General features: G+C 37.1%; 1 protein-coding gene across 31 annotated transcripts in view; it reads right to left on the reverse strand.

Annotated features, from left to right (window-relative positions):
• DLG2 (discs large MAGUK scaffold protein 2) overlaps positions 1–24,338 on the reverse strand; it is a 1,047,701-nt gene that overhangs the window by 427,288 nt on the left and 596,075 nt on the right. The window contains exon 1 of one of the 31 annotated variants that reach the window (XM_069879774.1): positions 12,406–12,838. The exons of 26 other annotated variants lie outside the window; for them this stretch is intronic. In XM_069879774.1, the coding sequence (XP_069735875.1) occupies positions 12,406–12,732 (327 nt within the window). In that variant the 5' untranslated portion in view covers positions 12,733–12,838. Of the gene's footprint in view, positions 1–12,405; positions 12,839–24,338 lie in introns of those variants that run through there. 4 more of the 31 variants (XM_069879789.1, XM_069879690.1, XM_069879698.1 and 1 more) reach the window with 4 other exon arrangements.

Consider the following 24,338-nt stretch of genomic DNA (forward strand, 5'->3'; position numbering starts at 1 on the left):
TTGCAGTTTTATTATTGCTATTAATACTAATATAAACAAAACCAAGCTCCTTTATCCCTCACCACCCTGCCAACAAATATTTTTGAAGTGGCAATTCTGTTTCCTTCTGCATTTTACTGTTTTGTTGGATTCGTGGAACTCTCAAGTGCAAGAGGTAACATGATGAAATAGAAACTGGCAGAAAGTACATTAAAGTTATTATCACTGGGGGACAAATCCTGGGAAGTGAACCACAAGACAAAAAAGAGTTCCATCTGGAAATAAGACAAAGAGCATACAGGTAAACCCAGTAATTCCACTACTGTTTTGGCAGCCATTCAAAAATGTGAAAATACGGATGAAGTATGAAAAAAAAATTATGTAGGAATACTTGGGCTTTTTAAAAAGAAGGCAGAAAGAGGTAAAGGTGAGAAGGAAAACAGGTACTAAATTTCCCCAGGACCAAAACATATTTTGAAAGGGTATTTCATAAAATGAACAAAAAGCGACCTCTTGGTTAGGTATGACAAGGGCTGCCACCAGAAGATACAAGGACCCAGAAATTATGGATTTGGAGAGCTTCTTAAGTTTTGGCTGTTCAGCAAAATATTTCTGCAATTCTGCACTTTCATCCACTGCAAAAAGCTGACTCATTCCTTTCTGTATTCTCCATATGATTAATGCGATGTTTTATTTCTTGGCACAAGAACTAGTTTAGCTGACAGACAGCAACTAGTGCTTAAAACCAAAACAACTAGAAGCGATAACCTCAATTTTCAGCACAAATTATTTAAAGAGTAACGTATGAGTTCCAGGTTTGTGCTGACTACATAGTCTTAAATGCATCTCAGTAAAACCAGATCCACTGAGAATACTGCCCTGACAACTCAAAGAAAAAAAAACAACAAAACCAAAAGGCAGTATTTCTACAAATATATGCCTGCAGAAGAGATCAAACTGCTACCATTTTTGTACTTGCAATGGATCAGCAAGCTAATAAATTCCTCAGAGACAACTGCAGTGTATCATGAATCTGCTCGCTACAAGTAGTATAGCTACATGTAGTATATTACACGAGAAGCATCTTATAAATTGCAACAAACCGGTATTGCAATATCTCCTCATATTTCTGTAGGCTTTAACTTCTCTTAAATCATTAAAAGTTTTAATAATGATGATTAAAAGTTATAGTAATAATTATTGAACACATTTATAGGTTGCTAAGTTGTTGAAAATCCTATAGGCCTGGTTGTTCAGAAATTTCCTTCAGCACGAGAAGGACATGGAGTTGTTGCAACAGGTTCAGAGCAGGACTATGGGAATGGTTAGAGGACTGAAGCACCTCATATATAAGGACAAGCTGAGAGTGCTGGGGCTGTTCAACCTGGAGAAGAGAAGGCTCTGGGGAGACCTTATAACATCCTTTCAGTACTTAAAGGGAGCCTACAGAAAAGACGGGGAGTGGAGAGATAAGAAAAATAGTAATGATTTTAAACTAAGGGAAGGTAGATTTAGACTGGATATGAGGATATATTTTTTTCAGTGAGGGTCATGAAACATTGAAACAGGTTGCCTAGGAAGGTAGTGGAGCTCCAATCCTGGAAACATTCCATGTCAGGATGGTTGAGGCTCTGAACAACCTGCTGTGGTTAAAGATGTCCTTACTTCTGCAGGGGGATTGGACCAGATAACTTGTAAAATTCTCTTCCAACCCAAAGCATTCTATGATTTTGTGATTAATGTGTTCAGTGGATGCCTAGATAAGTGAGTGTTTCCAAACATCAAACTCCTTAAAAGTATGAAGATGTGGCACCCCATCATTTTCTAACCTCTTCCCTACGTCTTGCAGGACTACGTCTCTAGCCATTTGTTACTGCTTATTCACCTGCAGGCAAGTAGAAGACAAGGCACTGAGGAGACCTTATAGCAACCTTCCAGTACCTGAAGGGGGCCTGCAAGAAAGCTGGGGAGGGACTTTTTACAAAGAGATGCAGTGATAAGAATGGCTTCAAATTGAAGAGGAGCAGATTTAGACTAGTCATAGGGAGGAATTTTTTCACAATGAGAGCAGTGAGCCACTGGCACAGGTTGCCCAGGGAAGTTGTGGCTGCCCCATCCCTGGAGGTGTTCAAGGCCAGGTTGGATGGGGCTTCGGGCAGCCTTACGTAGTGGGACATGTCCCTGCCCATGGCAGGGGGGTTGGAACTAGATGATCTTTAAGGTCCCTTTCAGTCCAAACTATTCTGTGATTCTATGATACTATGTTTCTATGATATACTCATGTCTAATGAGGAAAACTGATGATGATCAAACTGCTTATATTTTTTATTTTTAAATAACTCCATATTCTAAGAATTAAAAAAAAAATAAAAAGCCTTGCTTTGCACAGCATTTGAAAACATGAGCTGAATCTCTGTCCTGTTTTGGTTTGGGCACAGCTGCATAAAACATTTATCATTTATCTACAAATGTATTAAAACATCACATGTATTAAAACATGAATTTATAGAGGTCTTGCACACTATAAATGGACATGCTCAGTGTTACATTTTTTCCATTTTTACACACACGATTAAACAATAGAAAATAATCCATATGGTACAAGTGAAACATTTTACTGGTAAAGCAGAAATACCAGCTACCTAACAAAACTGCTGTACAGAGGCACAAGGAAGATGTATCTTTCAGTGCTACTTAGTGTAAGTTTTAATAACTGTGTTTTGTTGTTTTGTTTTTGGTTGTTTTTTTTTATTTTAAACTATATCTTACCAACATAAAATGTTGCTGGAAAATAAAACAGTAAAGGTGTGTCTTTTCTACTGGCTCAAAGCACTTGCCTATAAACTTATGCTGGAACAAGTCTGGGATGTACAAAGATCCAAGACCATTCAGAGCATGATAGCAAATATGACACACCAGTTCCAGGGAAAACGAGAACAGGACTCTGATTTTATTTTATTTTTTACACTGCCTTCTTGTTGAATACCTACATAAGAATTTTTAGTTCTTCTAGCAAAAAGTCACTTGGCCTTTTGAGTGTCTCTGCCTGACTGTGGTCTCACAGAGCTGAATTCAGTTGCAACAATCGACCAGTGACAATTGACTTCTATACTCACAACTGCAAGACAGACAGATTTGATAAATTCATGGAATCAGTAAGGTTGGAAAAGATCTCTAAGATCATTCAGTCTAACCATCAGTGCATCACCAGTGTGCTTACTGCACCATGTCTCAAAGTGCCATATCTACAGGTTTTTTGAATCCCTTCAGGGATGGGGATTCCACCACTTCCCCGGGGCAGCCCAGTCCAATGCTTCACCACTCTTTCAGTGGAGAATTTTTTCCTAATATCCTAGGTAAACATCCCCTGGTGCAACTTGAGACCATTTCCTCTTATCTCTCATTTTGAGAGAACCCAGATGTGTCTGCTGAACAGAAAGCAAGAACAGAAAAGGAAAGGAAACAAGGTGTTCCCGCAAATCTTCATTTCCTAAGTGAAATGTTATTTTTTCTGAGTCCTTCACGTTCTTGAGCACAGGGACACCTCACGTGCTGTTGTGCTGTCAAACCTAAACTGTGCACATTAGATCATCCAGCATATGTGGGCACCCTTGAAAATAGCAGCTGCATTCTACCTTCTTGGACACCCCCCTTGCCACATGCTTCTGCTCTCAGCCTTGTGCTGGTACTAGGAGCTGTACCAGTGGACATCAAGTTGAGCCATGAAATAAGTGTCTCAAACACCTTTTTTTTTCTGGTTTAACTTTCTGACATAGCAGTTCCCTGACTGAGCTCAGAGTGCACTCATACAATGTCAAACTATGAGGGAAGAAAAGCGTAAAGCCAGGACCCCACTCTTCTGACAGCCACTCTTAAGTGGAGCACAGATGCCTTTCTCATCCACAAAGCTGTCAAAATCATGTATTTCACAAAACAGACCCTATAGCATGAAGAAAAGTAAAAGCAAAGCTTAGAACTTATTCACATTTTCAATAAATATGTAATGTACTCAGCTATCAGGTGAGCCATGACTCTTTAACATAAGAACTTGGACAGAACAACAAACGGATAAATAGCAAAAATTTCTGTGATTGTAAATTAAATAGATATCAGTTCAGTACGGAGAAAGCATTTATCAGAATTTAGAAGGAAAACAAAGTAAACAAAGTGTCTTAAAAGACTGTATTTAACTTCTTTTCATATCTGAGTGCAGCGTAGCTGCTCTACAGTGTCAATAACTGGAAGTCTATGATACTAATCCATCCTGCTTTCATTTGAAATACATAATGAAAATCATTTGTCTGATGTTCTATGTGACCAATTATGTGAGCAATTTCAGCTGCTGAAGTAACCTTCTTCTGCTTGTACAACTACTTAATCAGAAAGGTAAAACTCCATATTACAAGTACAATATGTCTAAAACAACACCAGATGTTACTTTGCTAAATTGAATTTTGTACTACATTTGTAGCTGGCTCCTTTGACTTAAAAGAAAGCTTACCCCAGAACTGGAATTTACAAAAAGGATTATTTTGTTTGTTTTTCTGATGTTCATTTTAGATATTACAGAACCTGTATTTTGAATACAGAAAGAAGTCATTTTTGATCCCTGAAAACAACAGGAGTTTTTGAAATAAGGTCACTGTTGAGCTAATTCTTCTGATTAACTGCTGTAATTTGTAAAAAATACTTATAAAAAAGGTAAAAAAATACATGTTATTTAATTTATGATCTCTGTAGTAATGTTCTATGGCTTATTTCAAAGCAAACACAGTTCTCAATATCAAAGTAATTTAATCCCTAATTCTTTTTTGGCTTTATTTTTATTACCCTTCATGCAAAAGCCACATGCAGACATGAGGAAACAGAGATCTAAATTGGCAAGCTCTGTAAATCCTGTCATTAGTGCAACCAGAAACTCCTGTTAGCTTTTTTTTTGTAGGTAACTCTAACAGACTCACAATTGATTCAAACACTCTGGAGCAGTAGAGATAATAATTTAAAAAAAAATACATCAATTTTCAGCTTGTGTCAGTGTTAACCATTACTCAGCACCCAGCTGCAAACTGTTCTGCATCATCTTTCACTTATTTTGTTTTGATTAGACCAATACCTTCTTCTGAGATGCTGTAAAGGTTTTGCACCTTTGAATGAGTAATTAAAATGCAGTGGAACATTATACAGAAAGCACAATGAGTGTAGCTAGTCTTATCCCTGTCATCTTAGGTAAGCCATAAGGCAACATTTTTTTTTTGCTTTCCCTTAGTCCAAAGAGCAGTTGGTCTCTCAGTCCTGTTGACATGCCAGAAAACAGTTCCAGCAACTTGTAACCTCAGGAGTCAGTGTGCAAGATGGGAAAACTGCAATCCTGTTGTGCCATGTACCATCACAGTAATACAGGACAAGATCAAAGACTTTTTTTGTGTTGTAAGCTCCTGTGATGGTAAGGGGCTTGTCAGGTGAGAAGGCCTGGGTATTTCTTGGAGTGGATTACATGGCAGATTATAGAAAATGTTAAAAAAGAAAAAAAAAAAGATGAACAGTCTATGAACTGAACATGGATGAAAACACATATCAAGAATTAAGATATTTATAAATAGCAGGAATATCAGGGCACTTGTGCAGTTGTGGCTAATTACCAATGCTATAAACAACCTCCTTCCAAAATCTACAATTCCCTGCCCACCATACCTACTTTCATCCCCCCTGAAAATCCCAGAAGTCAAATTATATGTCAAAAGGAGAAAGTGTTCTTGGCTTCTTGAGGCATCTAGGAGGAGAAGCTTCGAAACATGGGATTAATTAAATGCAGATCTAAACATAGTGCAACAAATCATGCAAAATATACATTAACACATTTATGACTGAACGATAATCAGAGGGCAAAATATGTGTAGATAAACCATAAATCTTTATAATCATTGGTTAATACAGTACATAGCATAGATTTTTCATTTTCAGTATTTATGTGAAAATATATAGAATATCTTGAATACAAATACGTTCATGATCTGTGTAACCAAGCCTATGTCTCAATTGTCTTTGCTGCTACTTAAAACTATGTATTATCCAAAATATTAAGACTGATGAAAGACCTGATATATTAATAGAAGGAGGCAGAATAATATACAACAAAAGAAAAGGATATCCAATTTTATTTTACTCCCAATGGCCTTTGCAAAGCAACACAACATTACCAATCCAGACAGTGCTAGTTGAATACCCCTATGAGACACCATGGAAAATCTGGAACAAATGATACATCCCCAGGTTCCTGCATCTGCAGAGCACAAAGCCTTGTGACTTAGGATGGATTTCTGGGGTTTTCTTTCCTTTCTCTTTTCACTTTTCTTTTTCGCTTTTTTTTTTTGTTACACCTATATATTATAGGGAAAATCCAAATGTGTCTGAACATATGTATTTGTGGCCAAGAAAGCCAGTGGTATCCTGGGCATCAAAAGGAGTGTGACCATCAGGTCGAGGACGGTGATTTTGCCCCTATACTCCACTCTGGTGAGACTCAGAGTCCTGCATTCCGTTCTGGTGTCCTCAGCACAGGAAGGACATGGACCTGTTAAAGTGAGTCCAGAGAAGGAACGCAAACATGATCAGAGGGCTGGAGAGCTGTCCTATGAGGACTGGCTGAGAGATTTGGGCTTGTTCAGCCTGGAGAAAAGAAGATTGTGGGGAGATCTTTTAGAAGGGGGCCTGCAGGAAAGACGGGGCAGGGCTCTTTACCAGGGAATGCAGGGGTAGGAAGGTAATGGTTTTAAGCTGAAAGAGGGGAGGTTTAGGTTAGATATTAGTAAGAAATTTTTTACTGTGACAGTGACGAGGCACTGGAAGAGGTTGCCCAGCGAAGCTGTGGATGCCCCATCCTTGGAGGTGTTGAAGGCCAGCTTGGATGAGTCTTTGATCAACCTGATCCAGTGGAGGGTGTCCAGTGGAGGGTGTTGGAACGCGATGATCTTTAAGGTTCCTTCCTACCCAAGCCATTCTATGATTCTGTGATTCTATGGGAAGTTTCTGTTCTTTTCATGACGCATCCATGTGTTCAAATAGGAATTACATAAGCAGCCTTTACACTAAGAAAACTCTATTTGCCAGCAAATACTATGCAATGTTCCATGTTACTTCTGAGTTGGAATATTCCCTGCATTGCTAACAAGATTGCAGACTTTAATGATGGGGACTCAAAGGCCACCACTGCTAATCTTGGACCAAACATAACCAAACATAATAAAACTGATGTGGATTCAGTATTAACAATTCTTTCCTGTTTTTTGTAGAAGAAATAGGTTAAACATGAATGTAAAAGAATTATGTTTTCTCAAACAGCTGTGCTGGGAGAGCGTCAGATGTGAATGCCATCCAGAATGCTGTAGAATTCTCATAGTCCTGTAAATCAGTGGGACTCTATTCAGGAATCATTAGAACAATACTATTCATCTTGTGAAAGAACACACTAATGGCTTTTGTATTTCTGCTTTGCAACATTATCAGCAATATGTACATCTCTCACTTAGAAGATATACAAATGAATTTACTTCAATAAATGCAGCTCAATGATCCATTGAAGACATGACACTGAACATAAAATCATAGAATGGATTAGGTTGGAAGGAACCTTAAAGATCATCCAGTTCCAACCCCCTAACAAGTGATTCTAAAACTTAGGAGCCTTTGCCTAAATCCACTGGCAAAAGCATACCATCATGAGAATGGGATATGTAGCAGATACAACTGCTTTCTCTCATTGGAAACAGCCCAGCTACTCCTCTCTGTTTTATCCTTCTTAAAATTGTCAGAATGACATCAAACCTTTAACTCTTCACTCAGGACACCTAGCTCTCAATAGCCTTGAATATTGGAAAAAGTAGAACTTTAAAAGCCAAACAAGCAACATTATTTGTCTCTACTTTAAATGCTATTTTACTGGCACCTGAACATACTAAATTAGAATGAAAAGATCTCCATTAGCCTACTAAAATAGCTCAACGTACTTGCATTGCCGGGAGTGACTTGAGAGAAGAATGGCCAGTGCATGTGGGAATCTGTGAACCTGAAAGGAGTAATCTAAGCTTTCAAAAACACAATCAATGACAAATCGTTTCTTTATGCTGTTAGGAGAGACACTGTTTCTTGGAATAGACCTGTTTCAGCACCATAGCAGAATGCCTTGAAGCTAGTTCTCGCCTCACCTCACTGCGCAAAGAGCTCTCAAATGATAAACCAAAATTTCAGCAATTGCGCTTAAAGCCTTGAAATATAAAAGACCATTTTCAGGTCATACTTCAGAATCTGGCAGCTCACTGCCTTTTTTTAAAGTCATGCCACTTTTATAAACTAGGGTTTACCCCTTCCAGGTAATAACATGTTGCTCAGTGATGACATTTCTTTAAAGACTGACTGCAACACCCCCCTTTTTTCTGGTATTGCTGGAAAAGCAAACAAACAAACAAACAAACAAGTCATTGAAATTTGAGAGTAAATTATTGAAATATATGTCAAAATTTACACTTCTATGTAAGTTTTTGAAACAAAAATTAAATATAGAATTTTGCAGATAACACATCCAGGATACTACCTGGGATGAGATGTTTTTCCTAGAGAACATTTTAAAACCAGAGGGCCACAAAATTAAGAGCAAATAGAGTTAGCTGAATTAAAGTGAAGTCGAATATTGTCTTCTGAACTACGAAAGAGCAAAAGAAGGGAATCCACTTCTACTTTCTTACTTCCCCTTTAACAGAACAATGTTGAGCTCTAGGAATCCTAAAACATTACTCTGTGGAATTACACACATGATGGAACCGTGTTTATAAACTGCACAAAATAAAATTTATACCTTGGCCTTCTTAAAAGAAGTACAGTTTAGTCTCCACAATCTCTTCTTAAACCTGTAATCAGGGTAACACAGGCTCCTATCTCTCTCTGTCTTCTCCATGAAGAATAGCTGTTCGCGTCACACCTACAGCTACTCATGTTATCATACATTTCTAGTCGGATTAAGCAACACATTATATGTGCTGGCAGTCTATGTGTGCCAACAGGGAAAGTACATCCAATATTTCCGACTACATCCAAAGTCAGAATGACCATTAGAAAACTTCAGGTCACCTCCTTGCCTCTGCACCCTCCCACTCCTCAAATTTTGCTCTGATCTCTCACAGCATAACACCAACCTTAGATATGATATCATTGAATAAATCATGAAAATTATATGACTCCATTATATTAACAGTAATAGAGGTAGATAGTGCACTGCAGAGAAACAAGAAATATTGCCAGACATCAGGGATATGTAGAGCATGCCTATTAATTGAGTTTTCTTTTCTTTTCTTTTCTTTTCTTTTCTTTTCTTTTCTTTTCTTTTCTTTTCTTTTCTTTTCTTTTCTTTTCTTTTCTTTTCTTTTCTTTTCTTTTCTTTTCTTTTCTTTTCTTTTCTTTTCTTTTCTTTTCTTTTCTTTTCTCTCCTTTTTTAAAATTTTTTTCTTTTAAATAAACAAAACAGAACTACAGGGAAGATGGGGAGGGGCTCTTTATCAGGAAGGGTAAGGACAGGATGAGGGGTAATGGTTTGAAGCTGAAAGAGGGGAGATTTAGATGAGATATTAGGAAGAAATATTTTACTGTTAGGATAGAGAAGCGCTGGCACAGGTTGTCCAGGGAAGTCGTGGGTGTCTTCCAGTCCCTTCCAACTTAAACCATTCTATGATTCTATTACATGAGTTTGTCATGCAGCACTGGAAGTAAAAACTAAATAGAATCTTGGAATCAAATTCCCATCTAAATTTGATTTCAACTCACTTTCAAAAATAAGAAGGTCCTTGGTTTTGGGTTTGTTTTTGTTTTTCCAAATTAATTTCTGTTTAGATATTTAGAGAGCATTTTTCTATGTACAACTCAACACTATGAAAAACCAGAAATATGCAAGCTAGCAAAGCAAAATTTTTAAGGCAGTTAAAATATTAATAATACCAGCACATCATTCTTTGCTCTAACATAGAAAAGAAGAATAATCTGGGAAAGAAAATGGAGTAGTGCTCAGTCACATATTTATCAGGACCAGAATGACAAAGTGTACATTAGTAAAAGCTGTCTAGTATCTAGTACACACACTAGGAAAAAAAACCCTCTGATTTAAATTTGGTTTTATCATCCTATTCAAGAAGCAATTTTTCCGAGGTGCTACGTGTCTCTCCTGTGCTTGAAGAAGGTGGTTGCCTCCCAAAATGTCAAACAGAAGAAAAGTCTGCTCAGAACTCTACAGAAAAAATGGTCTCCACCTTTAAAGCTGCCAAGAGCTTACTTATTGTCACAGCTACACATAAGATGGAAATTCCAAATACTTTTTCTTTTTTATAGGCCAGCAAATATAAGTGTTTAATTACTGCTCCTTCTTTTAGCAAGGAAGATGATAGATTTCCTGATCAACATAGCCCTCAAAAAACATCACTGCTTCACCTTGTATCCTCAAAGTAAGGACACTCTGGCAACTCTGTTATGTGTTTTCCATATTACATTTATGCAATACAATAGATAAAATTATTGTCTACGTGTGTGTATGTCCAATAAGAGAAATACACACAACAATATATACATGCTCTTCTTCCCATAGCTTGCACAATGCTTACTTTGCACAAGATAAAAACCGGAAGATTATTATCTGGAACAACCTATATCACAACTATATGATATAAAACCACTAAGTGCAGGACATCAGTCCATATGTTGTCCCAAAACATCAGTTTGATTGATGGCAGATTGATTCATTCGTTATAGACAGAACCCAAGAAAGGCACTTTCCTAAAGAGAATAAGGTAGTTGGCATTAAAATACAGTAAAGGTTGTAATTCTGGGTTCAAGATTACATATATATAAGAAAGGAAATAAACAGGAAAAACCTGAACAATATCACATCACAAGTGGATGTGATGATAAAGGCATTGAAAATATTGAAGTAACTTTACGTTTATAACTCAGATACTGACCTAATCTTAGAAGTGACTTGTGGTTATTTTTCATTAAATCACACCTTTATTTGCTTCTTATAAATTTATATTTTTTTAAAACCAAGGAACTCTTCTCTTTACAGTATTTCTTTTCCTCAGGCTTCTTCCAAACAAAAAGTCTTCAGAGCCTAAGAAAATGTTTAGGGGTTTTTATAATTAAAATTAGAACACTGTATAATTCTAAGTTTTATTTATTATATCAGCATTGGCTTTATCCTGGTATAAACAGTCATATGTGCATACAGAAAATATATACCATATAGTGTAGTCAAATGTACATTTTGGTCACTCCAAAATACATCAGAAAGCTGAGTTTTCCACCTAATGATAGATTTGAGGTAAAACCCAAAGCTTTTTATATATAGCAAACACTTTCAAACAAGAGAGCATTATTTTTTTAGAGCATAAGACAAGATAAAGTACAGCTACACTGTCTGACAATCCTTTACCTTATTGCTTTTCTGTTCAGTGAAAATATATTAAAGCCATTTCCATTAAATAATTGATTCAGCCTCCAGAGAGGGTGCACATGTTCAATGTGGGCTAAGGCTATTTAAACTCTAGTATATACCATTTCAGTAAGTAAGCATATCTCAGAAATCTATTTCAACAGTAATTTCTACATTTATTAATGTGAAATTATGGCAAAAGAATTTGATGATGACACAACACAAAACTTATGAATAAGATTAAAGTTTTTTTAAGGAAGAAATGAAAACACAAATCAGTGGAGGAAGTGTTATTGCTTTTTAATATGCTTTTTGATATCATACGAGCATCACTGTGAGTTCTGTTTCACAGTGCTGAGTTATCTGGTGTGTAAGTATTCTCAGTCTAGTTGCTTACAGGTATTTGTACACATCCTAGATCCTGGTTGATTTATATTTTAGAATACACTGTTTTGCCATTAAATAAAAATCTATAGATTTGTGAAAGCTAAAAAGCTATTTCATATTTATTAATGATGGTAATTACATTTTAAGTTTAAAAGAGGAAAAACAGGTAGCATTTTCTCTTATTAATAAATCTAAAACATCTCACCCCCTTGTTCTCTATTTAAAATATCCTGATTAAATTTATGCAATATTTGAAAATAAACTCGTTAAAAAGCAGGCAAAAGCACAGGGTTATAAAAGCCTCATTTCTTTACACAACACAATGAAATACAAAGTCTGCAGAACCTGCAGAAAACCCCTCCAAGAGGACCCCACAATTTCTACAGGCCACGGAGAATTAATATTCAAACAATAGACATCAGCAAATGACAGCTTGTCCTTTCATATAATTTTTCCAGAAGACACCACTAACCACAAGTCAAGACAAAGCCCGAAAAGTTGCTGACACCACCAAACCTCACTTTCTTTCCCTGGAGCATCCTCTAAGTCGCGTGGAAAGTGAAGAATTGGCTCACCTGCACCGGGGGGGACCAGCCGTGAGCACAGGTGCACTCTGACCACCATTCCCCAGGGTTGCCCTGCGCCTTGGCTGGGGATATATGGGGGCTCTTCCGCACTGTGTCCCACAGCGGGACAAAGTTGCTCCTGTTCTGGCTGGAAGCCCCAGGTCCCCAAGAGGGAAGTGCCTGAGAGCTATGTTGTAGCCCCGGAGGATGCTGGTGCCAGCGACAGGCGCAGTGGACATCCCTCGCATCCCTTGCTATGGGAGGCAAGCTCCTGCCGGTGTCCAACCCCTCGGAACCCCTGCCGCAGCTGTGCTGCTTGGGAAGGTGTGCGTGCATGGCAGTCCCAGAGCTTCTTTTGGCCAGTTTGCATGAAAGTGCTTCTCCTTCCAGACGCGAGGTCCTTTGCCAGGGCCTCTCCAGCCCCCTTGGCAGCAGCTAGCAGCAGGGCATGGCGGGAGCGGGGCGCAGCATGAGCTGCTGGCCAGCAGCTCTGTGTCAATATCGGACTCCACTCGCGCAGTGACTTGACAGCATCCCCGCTGCAGGCAGAAGCAATCAATGCTCTGCGTGGCTGGGATGCACGCCTGCATCCCTTTCTGGATGACAAACCACGAGAGAACAAAACCAAAACAAACAAAACAACAAAAAAACACACGCAATTTTCAGGAGGATTTAGTCCTTTTCTAGGTGACCCTGACACAACTTGCAGGCACCCTGCTGAAGTGGATTTATGCGTAGAAGCTTCACAGTGAAAATGCTTTCTTACGGAAATAGCAGAGAAACTACAGAAAAAGATCCCCCTTTTCCGAAGATCAAAGAGATGTGAGAGTGGGTTTTTTATCCTGCATGCCTGAAAAGACCTTGTCAACAAAATTGCATCAGAAGATGCAAATGAGAAGTTCAGGAGGAATGTTATCTGCCCTAAATTCTAAATCATAGCTTAAACTTTGGTGTGCGCTGATGTATATAAACATAATAGAAGAGAGCAAGAGGCTGAATTAAAAAATAAAGCAGCTTAGAAAAGATCTGTGCAACAATTAACAAATCTTCAGCAGCTCATATATAAAAATGTGAATATATTATTCGTGCATAAGGTTTTTATGACTGATGTATTATTTTCCCCTCTTTTTTTCACCCTTTACAAATTCTTAGAAGCTTGTTTGTACAGGGTTATCTGTAAATCCCCTCTGGATTTTTTTCTTACTAATACGATCTTTTTTCCTTAAACATTCCTGGAACCTTTATTTTCAAATATTTTCTTTTCCTTCTTCTCACAGAAGTGAAAGGGGTGTAAAATGTATAAAATCTGGGCTGAGCCTTTCAAGCATCTAAAGAGATTCAGGGATATAATCCTCTCTCTGCTGGCTAAGTTTTCAGCCCCTTAAGACTCAGGGGATCTTGGACCACAATATATCTACTTTTTTTTTTTTGAGATTTTCTGTTTCTTTTAACCTAAGCCTGTCTAAAGTACCTTTAACCATAGAAATAACTACCTGATTTTTAAAAGCAAATACAGGACTGTATGACAGAATCCTTTTATGTCTCTTGGTGTTCAACTAGGATTTAAAAACACAAAAATTAAATAGAATTCATAAATCGCATGTATAGTTCTATCATTCCAAAGATTAAAGAAAATTTACACTTAAAGTTTTCAAAGACAACTATAACCAGCTGCAAATAGACTTTCAAATGGAATAGATTATTTTTTTGCCAATGATTTTGGGCAAAAAGTCTTGATTCAATTTTTATTTCCTCCTGAATTACGAACCTGAAATTCCTCAACGCTTAGACACTGCTAAAATAAATAATGATACAACCTGGGAGTAATTTTTAGTGAAAAACTATGACAATGCTCTCACAGTGGAGAAAATATTTTGACAATATTGTAATTCAAATTGTCACATGTGAAGCTTGCATCAGTTTTGACTGTTTTCATTCAACGTGCTTGTCCCAAATTATGCAAGGCCTGTTGTGACAGGACAAGGTGTAGTAGTTTTAGAAAAAAAGGAGGATAGATATAGACTAGATAGAAGGAAGAAATTTTTTAAAATGAAGATGGCAAAACATTGGCACAGGTTGCCGAGAGAGGTAGTAGATGCCCCATCCCTGGAAACACTCGAGGCCAGGTTGGGTGGAGCTCTGAGCAACCTGATCTGGTTAAAGATGTCCCTGCTCTTGCAGACAGGCTGGACTAGATGGCCTGTAAATGTCCCTTCCAACCCAAAGCATTCTATGATTCTATACTACAATCCTGTTACAATGCAAGGTTTACTCAGAACTTTGCAGAAAAGCCAAAATCCATATATATCTGGCTGTGTCCTCTCATGTAACAAGTGCCCAGCTGTAAGTACTCTCACAGCTTTGTGTACAGTTAAGGTCCCTTCACATGTGAAAAACAAATATTAATGCATTTCTGAATTGCAGATGCATATACAGAAGCTAGAACTTAAAAATCTGATCTAAGGGAATCTACAAGGTAATCATTGCCACACATAAAAGTAAGAATACATAAGACTGAATCCATCTGCAGTTTTACTCAAGCATAAGGACTGGAGGTGTGTGAACTGCCCAGAAAGATGCTTTCCTCTGGTGCCCAAAGCATCTAAAACCTTGTTTGCCACAAGACAATCCAAATCATTACTGCATCATTTGCAGCAGGACTACCTCTATGTAAGAAATACATATATTAGCATTATTGGTGCTATATATTACCTATAAAGTAATAAAATATTTATTTATATACCATACATATTTATTTAAAGTGAAAACACTAAGAAGGCCAAATTCATATTTCACAGAATCATTGAATAGGTTGGGTTAGAAGGAACCTTAAAGATCATCCAGTTCCAATCCCCTGTCATAGGCAAGGACACCCATTATAGAGTCATGATACCATTTGATTGGAACGACCTTTGAGATCATTGAGTCCAAACATACCTGTGCACTACTAAGCCATATCTTTGAGCACCACATCTACCCATCTTTTAAATACCTTCAGGGACATTGACTCAACCAATTCCATGGGCAGCCTGTTACATTGCCTGATAACTTCTTCAGTGAAAAAAATTCTCCTAATATCTGATTTGAACTTCCCTGGTGCAACTTTAGGCCATAAATAGACTTAGCGTAGCAGTGTCCATCAGATTAAGACCATCACCTTTATTGTTGCTTAGCAAGCTACCCAGTTCACTACAGAATATACTGCTGCTATTGCAGTTTTCTCAAATGCCTGTCAGAACCTAACCTCCCCCCCGACCCAGTTTAAATATGAATTTCAAAGCTATTTGATGAGATCTGGCCAATTACAGAAGTAAAAAGTTCACATATAAATTTTAAAAAAGCCACTCAAAATAAGATACATGAAAAAAATTAGGGCAAGCTACAGCTACAGTTATGCTAGGAAATGAAATGAATTTGTGCGTTCTCTGATCAGACACATCTCAAGTTCTGGAAGAACGCAGAACTGCAAAGGCATCTTCCTGACTGTAAAGTTTATTCAAATGTATTAAAACACTATGTTTGAAATGGCCTCTTGTGATAATGTGGATAAAGTATTTTTTTGAAAGAATTTAAGACCAACAAATCTTCCCTGAACCGACCAGTCACTTCTAGGCTAGTCAATACTTAGAAAATCCTTAAAAATAACCACACACACTTTAATGAATAATTTAATTATCCATATTCTTTCTCAAGTTTGTCACTGCCTACACGAGACAAAAAAAAAATTGATTATAGGATGTATATATGCAATTAATTGCTAGATAACATGGTAAGATGGATTCAAAAGATAATGCAATTTTATCAGCTGTGATTGAACCATTGTTTTAGATATGACGGCATGCACTTCTGGATAAACTTAGATTAACACATGGCTCAAATCCATGTGCTTCACTGTCATTCTAATTTGATAATAACTGGTGCACAATGTGAAACTGCCTGTTGTGCAGTACACTGTATTTGACCTGATACTGTCGTGGAAAAAAATCACTAATTTTCTTTTTAAAATATTAAGTAGGCATGACAGAATGGAGCAAATAAATTTAGCTGATACTCTACCAGCACAAGTAACTGTAACTGAATTACAGTAATATTGGACATACACCAAAAATAAACACCGAGAAGAGTTTGCTTCAGGCAAAAATGTGCATATGGAAAAGAAAAGGTGCATATGGGAAATGAAAACTATTAATAGAGTTCTGAGAGGGAAGCTAGAAATATGGGAGAAGATTATTTAGACATAGTAACAGGTTTTCCTCTCCAATCAAGAATGTAATGTTACGCAACCATAAAAAAATACAGGATGAAAGAAGAGTAATAAACATGGCATGGACCAGCTTATGTAGTAGTCCTAAAATGTCTACAATTATTCTTCTAGAAATAAAAATATTAAGGAGAATGATTATTAATAAAGTAGCAAGGCTAGTGAAATAAGTGAAATGCAATTTCTTTCCAACTATATTTTTTGTTTAGTGAAAAGCAACTATGGATTTATTTCTATACAATATTCTAATAGTCTTGGTGGTGACATAGTCCAGAGGAAATAGTTTTGTTTAGTCCAAGATTAGGTGAGAAGTTAAGTGATCTGGCAAAACTCATTGTTACCACAGATTATCTATGAAATCCTGGGAAACGGCTGATTTCTGTGACTGTCTTATATGTAAAATTAAAAAAAAAAATACTTAATTTAATGAAACCATAATATTAGGAATATTTTTTTTTTAGTGTGAGTGTGGTGAGGCACTGGCACAGGTTGTTCAAAAGAGTCATGGATGCCCCAGCACTGGAGGTGTTCAAAGACAGGTTGGATGAGCCTTTGAGCAAGCTGATCCTGTGAAAGTGTCCCTGGCTATGACAAGGGGGTTTGAATTAGATGATCTTTAAGGACCCTTCCAGCTCGAAATGTTCTATGATTCTATGATCCCTTATCCTTGAAGCAAAAAGATAAATCTCAAGCTTTAAAGTTTTATACAAAAATGCCAGTGCAACCTATCTGCCTGTGCAATCAAGGCCACATTCTCTGGATTTTTATGACAGGGTAGAGAACCTTAAGGAGTTACAAATAAAACCAAATCCATCCTCAGTGTTAGCTGCACGTCCAAGGGTGAATACAAGGACAATAATTTAGAAATCAAGATACAATGAAAAAGAGAAATGACAGGGGTTTGGAAGGGAACTATGTCAACAGAAGAAAACAACCCTCAGTTGGGAATATTAAATCAAAGTCAATCATGTCAAAGCTGGTGGAGAACAGAGCAGCAGGTTTACCAATTTCACATCCAAGTGAATCATAAAATGGCAGTGGAAAGACTGAAATACAAGAGCATGTCCATGCCAATACCAAAATATCCCTTGCAGGACTTGTTATTTTCAGGTAGAGGTGTGTAACAGAAAAGGTAGATTAAATGCAAGCAGTAGAAAAGACAGTAAGTGTTGCTGCAACTATCATTTTCATGATGCAGGAAATACTTAGTGATGTCTCTTCTCCACATTCTGTTGAAGATAAAGAGAGCCAATATCAAGACTTTTCTAAAATACTTAAGTATAACCTTTAACTTCCACCTACTATTATGAGAAACAAGCATCCTTTGCTTAAGTACCTTTGGACAGGTAGTTTGTGACAAGCACTGTCGAGACCAAGGACTTGGACTTGATGATCTTGATCTTTTCCAACCAAATGATTCTATGATTTTGTGACTTTAACCCCTTTAACAGCCCTTCAGTTTACAGAGTTTAACACTAGCACTTTGGCAAATTTGCGACAGCTTTTTAAGACCTGATTTCCAATGTTTTAGGCACTGCATTTCAGAACTTCAGCCTCAGCCTAATACTACAATTGTAGCCAATTGCAAGTTTTCAGTGAAACTGAATGGAAAGCATAGAGATATGATCACATAGTACAGCCAAAAAAGACAAGGTTCATACCATACACTACTGAGAATCCAAGTTACTAATGTCTTCCTTTGATCTTTGGAAAATAACAACTTAGTTCAACTGACTAACACAATTTTCACAGCAAAAGCAAAGCCATTTGATTGGAACTTAACCGACAGGATATTAAAAGAATAATGAAAATCTGCACTGTTTCCCTACAGGTCTGTATCCATCAACACCTGACCACCCCTGTGATTTTGTCATAGCTGAAAAAATTCTCTAAAAAGGTTTCCCAAACATAAATATCCTAATGTGTTTTTGTAAAGGAGTTATGTACTTGTCCATGTGCTGTATATTTATATGACAAGGATGGTACATGAATCAAGAAAGGAAGGCACAGAAGCAAAAGAAATCCTTGACAGCTTTATATTGAAACAAGCTTTATGTATAAACTCTGATCCTCTGAGCATAAGATGTTTGTAAATAGTTTGGATTTTTTTCCTTAACAACTTTCTTCGTTACTTTGAAGAGTAAAAACAATCTACTGGCATTATTTGAAGTGCCTATAACAATGCAGCAGATCTGTACCAAGCGATCTCAAGGGTCTGGACCAGCTGCTTTATTCTTTGATACAGCTTGAAGTTATTGCTGGACTGACAGGGTAGAGTTCTAGAGTCTGTGTTACAGAGTAGGTCAAATCAGACAATCACAGTAGTCCTACTAGCACCGGACCTGTGAGTGAAACTAAACTAATGACTAAGATAAAAAGTAGTTTCTCTATATCAGTGAATATAAAGGCAGCCTGCTGATCCTAACTACTCTGGGATTCCACTTGGTTTACGGAAGAGAACGTAAAAATCAAATATGTTTCCCAGAAAGACAGTTCAGAGAAAGATCTCGAGGATACAGCAGGTGAGGGCTCAAGCATGTGCCTGAGCCAGAAAGGGCTGCATTGGTTAAAGCAGGAAAGTGATAATGAGGAAACATAGCGATTATAAGAGCGTTCTTCTACTAAATTCTGAGGATGATTTTTATTTTTATAAAGAAATTCAGGAAAATAAACCCTCAGTAAAAAACCACATGACTTCTCATGGAACCACTTACTATCTTAGGAAAACAATCTGGTCTGTATAACAGGATCACATGGAAAGCACATCAGCTTGTGACGGAACTAAAGATATTGTATATTGTCAAGCAGCAAATTATATTTAGATAATTCATACAAGTATGGCCTGTTTGTTTTTTTTTGCTAGAAATCTTGCTTTTGCTAGAAATCTTGCTTTTGCTAGAAATCTTGCTTTTCTAATGCGTGAAGGTAAAAAGGACTGGAAGATTAAAGGCCAGAATGACTTAAAATTAAATCCACAGCAAACTTCTGATTTCATAGCACTACAGCCTGTAGTCCCAAAGAAGTCAGAGCAGATCAAAAAAACAGTTGAATAGCCATATACTGAAACATTGGCAATGATGTGTATTGCAAGGTTTTAATTTTCTGAAAACAAAATCCTACTAAACAGGCTTCTTTATTTGTATGAATTTTATTTTTTGATCTTTATTATTTCTGTGATTTCTTACCCCAACCCTTGCAAGAATGTGAAGTATAAGACATTGTAATCACTACACCACATCTAGGTTCTATGCATTGGTCAGAATAAACTCAAGAGAGACTTGGTACAGTTTTGTGATTATTTGATGTCATTCATTGCAGCTAAAAACCCAACCCCTTTATCATACAATTAATAGCACAGTTTTAATATTATTCTATGCTGTAGTGCTACAGAATTTCTTACCCCTTTTTAATACAGGTTAACTACTTTGTGTTCAGTTTGCTTTGCATTATGTTATCTCTTTCCTGTGAAGATTACAGCAATATCTCATAGATTTTCTTTCTATTAAGTTTCTTAGATGTATGAAGCACTAACATCTTTGTCTTTACAAACAATTCTCATTTATCCATATAAATAATTAATGCATATAAGTGATATGGACATGATAGTTGAATTCCTTAAAGAGAATAAATTAATTGCTTAAAAGAAAAATATGGAAATAAATATGGTAAACAATTAAATATAATTGAAAAGAAATGTTCCTCTAAAATGCATTGTTAACTCATGGAACTTATTGTCTGTAAATACAGAAAAAAAAATGAATTTTCAGTCTTGGTACATGCTATGTCTACAGTTCTTCCATAAAATATAGATAATTATACTCCAGGACATGAAAATAAATAAATAAATCTAAATGGATATTCTCAAGAAAATTAACACTGCTGTTGGCACATAACTCTGGAAGTGGAGTACACTTTTTCTGAATCTGTCTCTCTACTACCAGGCACAGAGCACTAGCCCTTATTAAACAGCTAATCTGAAACTATACAAAAAAACTTCACACAAATATGAAAGAGTTTTTTAACTAGTTCAGAGTAAAACATGGCACGTTCATCTAGCATCTCAATCAAACATAATTTTCTTCCCTTATTACAAATGACTGATTAGAGAATTGCTTTTCTGCCAAAATAACTGTTTCTAAATATGTTCTTAAATAGATATAATGACTGCAAAAAATTGCAACAGGAAAAAGGGAGCAGTTACTGATAACAGTGTTCCAGATTTCTTTCAATCCATGTACACTTTGACTTGTGAAGGCAATAAAGAACGTTTTAGAGGAAGAGTTCAATGAAAATCTGCCAGTGGGCAGAAAATTTAAATATTTATTTGAAATCTCTAATATGTAGTAAATCTCAGAAAATATTTTTGAATAGTGAAACTGAGCAGATATTCTTATTTGCAAAGTTACTTCCACAGCCCTGTTTTATTTACTATTTAAATTCTCTAGGAAGGGAGCTACTGGATTTCAGCTGAATTGAAAATCAGAGATGGACATAAAAGGTAACAAGAAAGGTTTCTATAGGCGCACCAGCAACACAAGGAAGACAAAGGAAAATGTAGAAGACATGTAAAAGCCTTTGTTGTGAAGTGGCTTTGTTTTCTCAGTGGTTTTGAGCAAGGTCTGCTCTCTGGCCTCTCTCATATCTACAATGGGTAGTAGAGTCCAGGACTAAAAGTGCTGCCTACAATACAGGAATACAAAACTAGAAACCTCTTAAGTAAATTGAATACACGCAAGTCCATGAAACTGGATGGAATGAATCCAAAACTTTTTAGGAAGTTTTCTAGTACTGTAGTAAGACCTCTCTCATCTTTGAAAGACTGTGCTGTCAGGAGAAGTTCTAACGACTGAAAAAACCTAAACATCATATCTGTCTTCAAGAAGGCCAAGAGGAGGATCTGGAGAAATACAAGGTGGTCTTCCTAACGTTAGTCCATGGGAAGGTTATTGATCCACTGACAGGCATGAGTGTCATTCATAGGAATCTTGACAGAGTAGAGAAATAAACTGACAAAAACTTCATGAAGTTCAAAGAAGGCAATATGAAGTCTGGCACCTTGAGAGAAATAATCTCATGCAGCAGAACTGGCTGGGGGCCTAATTGCCTGGAAGCAGGGTTGCAGAACAGTGGTTGTGTCCTGATGGAAAAGTTGAACATGAGTCAGTAGTGTGCCCTTTCAGCAACGTATGTAAACCATATACTGGTCTGCATTAGTAAAAGTGTAGAAAGGACGTCAAGGAAAGTGATTCTTCACTTCCACTGACTTTTATGAAAGCACATCTGAAGTACTGCATCTGGTTTGAGCTACACAGTGAAAGAGAGAGATGAATAAACTGAGGTGAATCCAGTGGAGAGTCAGCAAGCTGGTCAGAGGGCTGGAGCACGTGATATGTATGGGTAGGATAAGAGAGCTATTTTCAGGCCGGGAAAGAGGCTAAGGGACAAATCTATCTGACCCATTTCTTAAATGGCCAGAGACAGACTATTTTCAGAGTTGCATAGCAAAAGGCAAGGGCCTATTAACACAACCTGCAGCAAAGGAAATGTGATTAGATGTCAGGAAAAAAAAATATCATCAATGTGATCAAGCACAGGAAAAGGTTGCCCAGAGACTAATGCTTATGCAAGTGTTACAAATGCTTCCTTTACTCAATAAATGTCCCTTGATTTAGAGCATGTCTTTTGGTGCTTTCATGGTTGGTCAGTCAGTCTTTGGTGTCTCTGCTTGAGACACCCAGCTACTATAAACCGCAACTGGAAGTTACCTTAGTGTAAATTCAGCTAACTGTTTGACAGAAGTGACAATTGTTTGTATTTCCATAGAGAGCAAGTGGATAAGGGTCAGCCTAGCTTAGTTTAGCTCATTCTTTCCTCCCAACTGTTTTTTTAAAATACTAATTGTACATATTGGCAGATGAAGACAAACTATTTCATTCTGGAAAAGTCATACTGTGGAACTGCCAATATGGTGAAAGAATGTGAGAAAAGTAAAGAAACTATGAAAAAATTCCAAAATACATATTAGAATATGAGGCTGACTTATCTAGGACATTTAATATTGCAAACGTTTTTATTGCACTAGTTTGCATTAAATACTAAGTCCATTCCCTTTTAGAAAAGAAATAATATAATTCTTATTAATGTCTTTTGACAGCTGTTAGTAGGTCGACAGGGTTAGATTTTCAAAGTTTGTTGACAAAGTATTTGTTTCACAGCGTGAAAGAAGCATGAAAGTTTAATTACATGTGTTTGCAGGTCTTCTAAATACTTTATTCTTTATGGAGTGGTTTGTGAGACAACATACCTCTAAGCAACAACTAGAAGAATCATAGAATCATAAGGGTTGGAGAAGACCTCTAAGTACATCAAGTCCAACTGTCAGCCAAACAGCACCATGCCTACTAAACCATGTCCCAAAGTGCCATGGTCACACACATTTTGAACACCTGCAGGGATGGTGACTCCACCACTTCCAATGCTTGACCAAGACAACCAATGTCAAGGCCCCAAGGGCACCAGGAGATTTGGCTGTCCCTGCCTATATCCCATATGGCCTCCTCCTGCCCTGCAACCATATTTCAGTAAAGCCTGAAACCATCAGTCCCTGCCCCAGCAACTGCCCTGTAGTATGTGACCCGCTGGCCTTAAGGAGCCCCTGCAGTTCCAGCCTCCAGTGAGACCCTGGGCCACGCAATACCCTGACAAGGATTTGTATTAATAGGGATTTTTTTGTGCATCCCTGTTCATGACCCATGTGTGTAAGGAACCAGAGAATGAAATGCATAAGTAAAGTCCCTGAAGAAACTGGTCCCATGTGTTCTGTGGTATTTGAGGACATAAATGTGTAATTTTCTATTATAAATTGTCTTACAAATTGAAAGTAACCAGTGCAGATTTAGAAAATATTTGGAGATTTTTGTCTCCTTGCAGCCAATAATTTGCACAACTTTTACAAGCATAAAATAATTTATGTTAGCTAGTATTTTGGCAAAAACACCCAAACAAGAACAAAATAAAAAAAAAAAATAAAACCCAGTTATCTACATAAAGCCATGCAAATAACTTCTCTATTGAATGTCTTTTATGACCTTCACTCATCTTCATTATTTTTCTTTTCTAAGACATTTGAGACTCGTTTTTCTCTGGACAGAAGTTTTTTGTAAAGATCTGCAAGAAATGTTTTGCCAGTTTATCTGTATTTGCCATCCAAAAGCAACCTACCCACCCAATTAAAGCAGAGGCTTACACTAAATCAATATTAGAAGTTAATATTTTGCTCTTACTGAAATAAGCAGACTTTTGCTTCAGCTAACACAAAACACACACCATGACTCAGATTGTATTTTAATTAGCTGTTCAAAAAAGGAAAGCAAAGTAAAAGCAATATTTACAAAACTACAGGAAGAGTATGACTTAACTTTCAATAACAGCTCATATATTGAGATAGTCATCCAGGAAAGGTTGTCATGGAGTTTAACAGACAATCTTAAAGTTACTCTAGACATGACTCAACAGATTTACCTTGACCTAAACACAAATCTTTGCACTCTTCGGAGCATCTCAGTCCAGGAACCTGCTCAAGTTATCCAGCAAAAGGAGATGATGCTGGCCAGCAGTGATGAGAGTTTCTGTGCTGGGATACTTAATCCCAAAGAGGAGTGTATAGATCACAGCCAAAAAA

This window comes from Phaenicophaeus curvirostris, chromosome 1, assembly GCF_032191515.1.
Source record: "Phaenicophaeus curvirostris isolate KB17595 chromosome 1, BPBGC_Pcur_1.0, whole genome shotgun sequence".
NCBI lineage: Eukaryota > Metazoa > Chordata > Aves > Cuculiformes > Cuculidae > Phaenicophaeus > Phaenicophaeus curvirostris.